An 8,094-nucleotide genomic window follows, 5' to 3' on the forward strand; every position below is an offset into this window, starting at 1 on the left:
GAATCCACCTTACAATTCAGGGGATGTGGGTTCGATCCCTGGTCAGGGAACTAAGATCCCACATGCCACAGGGATGCAACTAAGCCCGCAGGCTGCAACTACTGAGCTCGTGTGCCTCAACTAGAGAGCCCACGTGCTGCAAACTACAGGGCCCACGCGCTCTGGAACCCGCACGCTACAACTAGAGAGAAGCCCTCGTGCCACAATGAAGAGCCCGCATGCCTCAACGAAGACCCTGCTTGCCACAACTAAGACGGGAGGCCGCCTAAATAAATAAATAAATATAGATAGATAGATAAATAAATAAATGCTTTAAAATAAATAAATAAAAGGGCACAGGAGGGGAAAATGAGTGTCAACCCATCAGAATCTCGGTACCCACTCTTCCTCTTATCACCGCCCACCAAGCAAGCTCGCAGGATGAAATGCGCATGCGCACATCTCCTCCGCCAGTAGCTCCTGGGCAGCAGCCTGCGGATTGCGCACGCGCGCGGTGTGCGGCGGTCGTCGTGGAGACGCGTGGCCCTAGCCTGGCCCTAGCCTGGCCCTCGGCGCCCGGAGCCTCCGGCTCAGCCGCAGCGGGTCTCGTACTGCCCCAGGCGCGGGGGGCGGCCCCGCGGGCGGATGGACTGCGGCGGTGGGGGCGGGGCGTCGGGGGATGGCGAGGAGGAGGAGCGAGAGGGCTGCATGGCGGCCTCGCAGGGGTCTAGACTGCCCCCCATCTCGGGCTGCGCCAAACGGAAGGTGAAGAAGAAAAAGAAGAAGAAAAAGAAGAAGAAAAAGACCAAGGGGTCTGGGAAGGGGCACGGTAAGAGGAGCAGCTAACGCGTCCGCCTCGCTCTCATACCTGAGATTCTTCTCCGAGGACACCCACCCCACCCCTCAGAGACCCCCACCTACTTGGGGACCTTAAGCCCAGAAACAGAAACTCGCCAGCCCTACTCAGAGGTCCTCCCTCTCTCCGCACGATGATGATCCGCCCTCCGCACAAAGACCATCCATGTCCGCAGAGACCCCAAATCCTGCGTCGAGAATTCCCAACATCAGTGGAGACCTTCAGCCCCACACAGAGACACGCCACAGAGCCTCCCAGCCCCACACTGTGACTCCTAGCTTTACACAGACACTCACTCATCTTCCTCATCCCTCAGTCCAAGCTTAAAATCCTGAACATCTATATCTTCCCCACAGAAATCTCAAGCCCTCCTGCAGAGATGCCCCCATCCTCACACAGAGACTGTCCCCATCCACAGCTACTAAGGCACTAGTGACAGACGCTCTCACTCATACACAGAATCATGGGCTCCTGCCTTCCGCCTGGACACCCTCCTTTCACCCTCCTATGTTAGGGGCACCTGCCTCTGGTTGCTATGTAGACACCCAGGACATGCATATAAAGTATGCTCCCTGTACAGACCACCCTTCCTTTTCCCTCATCTACCGAGGCCACCCTTTGACTGCACACAAACACCATCACACCAGTCACTGCTACACACTCTTATAATCCCTGACACCCTCAACAACACCCCCTTCTATCAATATAGTCACCAAATAAAGCTAAAGCACAGATACCCCAGCAGGCACACACATTCACAGTCTGCACACACAAGCAGACACTCTGCTACATACTCACACGCCTAGACCTCTGCAGTACACGTATGACCATATACGTGGGGTTCTCACTCCAGGCCCTCCTGTGGACACTTCACAGACGTACACCCACTAACAGCTGCCACAAAAGCACAGAGCCCTACGGCTCACCGAGCCCCTCTCATAGAACGCCCTGGGAGCTCGACAAAGGCCCTGAGCACCCATTTGTGGAGAGAGTGCAACAGTGACGTAGAACGCACCTGTCCACGGGTGCTGTAAGTCTCCACTCTCCTTGTGTGGTTCACCTCGGTGGCTCTTGTCTGTCAGGGAGGTGGCTCTCGCCGACCCTGGCACAGTTGCCCTGACCTCCAGCACGACTAGTCCTGGGTTCACGTTTCTGGGTCCTGGCCCTCTTCATGCAGAATCAGCTCCCCTGACAAGCTGAAGGCAGAAGGCGCGACGGGCAGGTTATAATTACTTCTCCAGCTGGGATCATAGGCAAAAGGCAAGAAAACAATTCTGGAGTTTAGGTCAATAAGCTCCATGTGTATCTGCCAAACCAAATGAGGAAATTTATTATCTTTTTAGCTTAGCTTCTGCCTCTAAAGATTACAGTGGCATGTACCTCATACTGTCAGCTGGGGACACCAAATAATTTTCAGGGAGTAGGAAGGTATAGGAATTCCAAGAGAGGATTTTTTTCTTATTTTCTTCTCTCTCTTTTTTTTTTTTTTTTTTTTGGTGGGGGGAGGGAGATTCCTCTATCCCAAAGAAATAGGATGAGCTGATTAAAGAATCATAAGTTGTAGTATTGTATATGCATGTTATATAATGCAGAAGGGCTGTTAATATTTTTAAAAATCAGTATAAGCCACACAGAAAAAGTATTTCCTGGCTTGGCAGAATGCTTTCCACAGTCAGATTTAGGAAGCTTTTCTGTTGTTCTTCATTTCTTCCATCATAAAGTGTCTAGAATAGGGGTAAGTCATAGGCTCCCAGGACTGGCCAGTACCTTGGCGAGCACGTGGGTAGGTGAGGTGGGGGGCAGTGTGGAAAGGACAGGACCCCGGCAATCGGGTGTGTGTTCAAATCCCGGCTCTGCCAGCTGCTTTGTGACATCAGCAACTGACTGAAACTTTGGGAGTCTGTTTCCTCACCTGGAAAATAGGGCTGACAGCCTTTACCCAGAGGACCTGGCTCATAGTATGTGCTCAATAAATGGTTCCTCCCTCCCCAAAATGACAACCCAAAGCATGTAGGCAGTGGATGTGTACGGGGCTGGTGGGCTTGGCCACCTGAGGCCCCAGGTGAGGAGGGGCCTCCAGGTCCCCCCTCACATCTTTAGTGGTTTGGGCATCACCCCCAAAGCAGGCTGAGGGCAGGCATCACAAACGCTAACACCACCCATCTGCTCAGCAGATAAACATCAGAGTCGAGGCCTGAAGACTCAGCAGCTGTCTCCATCCTTCCATGGCATCTTAAGTCCCAGCAAAGATCACGGCCCGGGGCCAGAGCACAGACAGGACAGGGATGAAAGCAAGCTCACCCCCTCTTACTCCTGCGCCGTATGTCTCCCCTGCTTTGCCGAAATAGAAGAGACCCTTTCCAACCAGATCAACGAAAGTCTGCGTTGGGATGGCGTTCTCGCCGACCCAGAGGCAGAAAAGGAAAGGATTCGCATTTACAAGCGGAACAGAAGGAAGCGGTACCGGGTTTGGGCCCTGAGGGGCTTCCACTCTGACCCCGGTGACGAGGAGGCCCCAGAGAACCCAGCCTCCCTCTCTGACCAGACGGCGGCCGCGGCGGCCGGCAGCCCTCGCTGACAACCAAGCGCCCCCATCACTGCTTTGAAGGAAACCTTAGCCCGAAGTAGCAGCTCCACCTGAGTGAAAGCCCACCTGTGACACGGACAAGCTTATCATTTATCCTTACCACACATTTATGTGTTAAAAAAAAAGAATAAAAATAAAAGGAAATCAGACCTACCTCTGAAGGAAGCATGTGTCTGGTGTGTTGATGAGCTCAACTCACCTTCCACCAAAACGCTGCTCGAGGCCCCGGAAGCCACAGCTCCTTCCTTAAGAGAGTAAGCGAGTTAATGAACAAAATTCTTTTCCGAATATCCTTTTTTTCTCAACTAAGCTGGCATCTCTTTGTTATTTAATTTCCCATCACAATTAGATGTGTATAATCTCCCCCACCCACAAAAAAAGAGAAAGTGTGTAGACAGTATCAATTCTAAATTTTAAACTAATTTCATGGGTAAAATTCCTCACACAGCATGCTTTCAGAAGCCCAAGGAGAATGCCCCGAGTTCCCTAAAGCCTTTTTTTTTTTTTTAATTAAATATACTCCTTGCCCTATGTGGCCTTCAAAATAAGTGAGTTCCAGAACATCATCTTTGGGAGGTTATAATGGAAAGTCTCAAAAGGAATATTGCTTCTCTTATCAACAGGGGCCTCCTCTAATCCCCCAAGACAGCATTTCAAGCAAAGTTCTGGAGCATTAAAAGGGCCCTACAGGGGCTTCCCTGGTGGCGCAGTGGTTGAGAGTCCGCCTGCCGATGCAGGGGACACAGGTTCGTGCCCCGATCCAGGAAGATCCCACGTGCCTCGGAGCGGCTGGGCCCGTGAGCCATGGCCGCTGAGCCTGCGCGTCCGGAGCCTGTGCTCCGCAACGCGAGAGGCCACAACAGTGAGAGGCCCGCGTACCGGGAAAAAAAAAAAAAGTCCCTACAACACTACGTGTCCTAAGTTAATATTCTTCCTTTTCCACAAGTATTGAGTGAGGGCCATGTGCTGCCTTAGCTTGGGTTCTTCCAGAAGCAGACAAAGACTGCACTGTAAGTAGATTATCTCAATGGAGAGGATGCAGGGGAGAGGGCCAACCCAGGGACACCGTTAAACCAGCTTCCATACCGGGCAACAGGGCCTCAATCCCACAGGGAAACACTGTCAGGATTATCCCCGCAGAGGGTGAGGGAGCTGGGGTGTTATACTCCCCAGAGGCATTGGCTGATGGGTCCTGGGGCTGTTGGTTTCCTGGCATTTCCAGCCTGCCACACCCGGACCAGAGAGCAACCTCAGCTCGGGCAGGGGGTGGGGGGGGAGGAAATCGCCCTCAGGCACAAAGCAGCAGCCTGAAAGTTCCAAGAGATAGAGGTGGTCTCTGGGTAGCATCGGACACCTGTGTCCAGCACAGTACAGGCCCCGAGGGGGACAGAGTGGACATTTAAGATGAGGTTCCTGCCTTCCAAGGAGGTAAAGACATACAGTGTACGCAGGAGAAGTTGAAAGCCAACACAAAACACCACAGAATGCCTATTTGAAAGTCAGGTGAAAGTGGTCCTCTTGGTCTCCGCTAGCCCCCAGCTGACAGAGCAGCCCCCTACCCCTTCCTTAAAAGGACAGTGACAGTTTTCACAGCGGCCACCAGACCCTGGCAAGATAGACTGAGGGGCTTTCAGAAGAGCCCTATCCTCCCCTGGAGAGGAGGTTAGCAGCCGGGCCTGGCAGGGGCCCTCCCTGTGCCGAGGCTAGGCCTGTCCCCTGCTGCCAGGTTGGGGCACACCCATGGAATCAAGCAAAGGGCACTGAGGGCTCAGGCACAGCTCCATGGGGAGGAGGAAATGGGAAGTATGCTAATACTCAGACCTCACCCAGTGATCTGGGTTCAAGGTAAAGACAGCAGAGGGTGGGGCAGTTCAGTTGGCATTTCATGTGCCCTCTGGCTCCACCATGGTGGCTGGGGGTGCGGTGCATGTACCAGTCGGAGGGCACACCTGCCTCGGAGTACCTTGGTCTCTTGGTACCATCTTCCATGGGGGGTAGGGATGGGGGTGGCCTGTGGCCCCCTTTCTGCCATGAGATATTCTGGGATAATGGTGAAAATGATGCACTTTGACCTCAGAGCTACATTCTTCTCTTTCCCACCACGTGCTAGCTGTGTGACCTCAGACAAATTGCTTAACCTCTCTGAGCCTTAGTTACCACATCTGGAAACAGGGATGCAAATACCTATCTCAGTGTTGTGAGAATCAAATGCAGTAATTACATAAAGCATTTAGCATAGCGCCTGGCCCCTAGGAAGCGCTCAATCTATTGTAGGAGTTTTGAGCAATGATGTTTTAGGTGGGGTGGTTACACAGCCACCTCATCAAAGGGTGAGCTTCACAAAGAAACCTGGCTTCAGTGACTGGCTGATAGAATTCAAACAAACTGCAAAACAAATTACAGGGGTCTGGAGCAAGAGGGAATGTAGGAGGAATGAACCGAGGGTCTCAAAGTCCAGTGTTCCGGGGAGGGGGCTTTGAGCCAAACAAGAACGTGCCTACTTGTAGCCTGGAACTGAAGGGGAGTCTGTGCTCAAGATATGAACAGAGGAAGCAGGTGGGGATTAACTCTTCCACAAGCACAGAAGTGGCTCCAACTCAAACCACGCTGGGTTAGAAGTTTTAAGTATCTTCTCATATCCAGACTGTTTCAGTGAGGACTCTTTACCCAATGAAAACTGGCTTACTGACAAAACGGAGTGACTGATTTATAAGGCCAACAGTCCAGGGTTGGATATGGCTTCAGGCATGGCTGGATACAGGAGGTCATACTGTGTCATCAAAATTTGTCTCTTTCTCCACATCTTGCCTCTGCCTCCCTGATTAGCTTCATGTTCAGGCAGGTTCTCATAACAGGATTGCAAAAATGGCCACTGACATCCTTATAGTTCATCGAAGAAAAGAGAGTCACTCCTGTATCCATATCAACCCCAGAGAAGATCTCTGGCCTGGCACAGGTCATATGCCCATCAATGGACTAATCACAGTGGTCAAGGAAATGCAAAGACCTAGGGTATGGTGGGGACGTGGCGGAGGGAGCCAACCCCACTAGACACATGTTCTGAACAGACTGTCATAGAATCTATATAAAACCTACATAGAATACAGAGTGACTCCCTAAAGAGATGCCAAGTAGATTTGTCCATTACCCTCCAAGTGAAGGATGATTCATTTTTTAAAGAACTTGAGGAAGGGTCATGGGGGTGGATTGCATAGCATGAGTTAATCTCAACGACCCAGATTGACTGCACACTCATCTCCAGAACTACTGACCCTTGCCCAACACTATGGAATCTATTAACTAAAGATGAACAATACTGTGTAACCATGGGTCCCTGAGCTGTTCTGGAGCAGAATGTTATCAGCTGGTCAGCACAGTTTAGTAATGATTGGGTTTATGATTTGCACCTGGTTTTGGTGGCGCCTAGGGGGTGGATTTCAACCTTTAAGGCTAGAAGCTAGCCTTAAGGTCAGGTAGCTAGAATGTGCCTACATGACCAGCTCACTCTAAGACACTCGCACCCTAAGTAGCCCCTGGGTCTCCACGCTAGTAGTGGTTGGAGACTCGGGAACAAAGCGCTACTGTTTGAGCCTCGTGAATATCCACTGTGGACACTGCAGGAAAATTCCAGGGATGTTACGACTTCAGTGTGGACTGGCGTGGTAGATACGGCAAAAGTGATGGAATGTCTCTTCCGAGATGAGGTTACAAAAAGAGAATGTGTTTGCAGGAAGGAGGGAAGCGTGAACAGGTGGAGCACAGGTGGAGGGAAGGGTGAACAAGGCTGTGAAGCTATTCTGTACGAAACTGCAGTGGTGGATACATGTCATTACACAGTTGTCCAAACCCATAGAAAGTGTAACACCAAGATAGACTCCTAAACTATGGACTTCAGTTAATAATAATGTATCAATGTGGGCTCATCAATTATAACAAATGTACCAACTCATGCAAGACGTTAACAATTGGGGAAACTGGCGGGGGTCGGTGGGAGGTTCATGTGGCAAGGAATCCACGCCCCCCGCCGACAGCCCACAGCCCCACGCGTGAGCTCAGAAGCAGGTTCTACCCCCGTTAAGCCTTGAGGTGACCACGCCCTGAGTGACACGGTGGATTAGAGCCCGTGAGACGGGAAACCAGAGGCATGCAGCTGAGCGACACCCAGATCCCTGAACCACACAAACTGCGAGATAATAAAGTTGTTTGAAGCCACTAAATCTGGGGGCGATTTTGTTACGAATACAGTTGGCTTCTTCCCTCACCGTCAGCTGTGCTTCTCAGCAAGCTGTGTCCCCCTCGACCTGAGGGTGGAAAACCCGAAACCCAACCTTCTCCTAAAAGCCATGTATTATTGGGCATCACAGACTCCCACCGCTGGTGCTCTGAGGAGGCTTAAGTTTATACCCAGAAGCAATGCTGTGCCCTGCAGGGTTGAGGGGGGGCTGCTGGATGAGTTAAGTGATAGTTAAGACTGAATGGTTTCCACCTGTTATGCTCACACCTGGAGCTGTCAACAGCTATTTATATTTTCATGGTCTGTGTTTTGCATCCTGCCCCGCACCTTGTAATTATAATACCTTAGGTCATTTTCTAGTTTATAGGTTCTTCTATCTCACTTGTTCCTCAGTCAAGATGTCTTCTGAGTGGTGGGAACTATTATCTCCACGGTACG

At 51.2% G+C, this 8,094-nt stretch overlaps 2 protein-coding genes across 2 annotated transcripts in view; one reads left to right on the forward strand and one right to left on the reverse strand.

The window, feature by feature from the left end:
- RPH3AL (rabphilin 3A like (without C2 domains)) overlaps nt 1-1,986 on the reverse strand; it is a 156,477-nt gene extending 154,491 nt beyond the window's left edge. The window contains exon 1 of the mRNA XM_082603702.1: nt 1,851-1,986. The gene's annotated coding sequence lies outside the window, so the exon portion shown is untranslated. The remainder of the gene's footprint in view (nt 1-1,850) is intronic.
- Nucleotides 625-3,717, forward strand: LIAT1 (ligand of ATE1; the record flags this gene model as incomplete). The annotated part of the gene is made up of 2 exons (XM_082603911.1): nt 625-808; nt 3,010-3,717. The coding sequence occupies 2 exons, from the start codon at nt 625-627 to the stop codon at nt 3,411-3,413; spliced, it is 588 nt and encodes a 195-aa protein (XP_082460037.1). The 3' UTR covers nt 3,414-3,717.
- Nucleotides 3,718-8,094: the final 4,377 nt, after the last annotated feature.

This window comes from Mesoplodon mirus, assembly GCF_964341445.2.
Source record: "Mesoplodon mirus genome assembly, chromosome: 18".
Lineage (NCBI taxonomy): Eukaryota > Metazoa > Chordata > Mammalia > Artiodactyla > Ziphiidae > Mesoplodon > Mesoplodon mirus.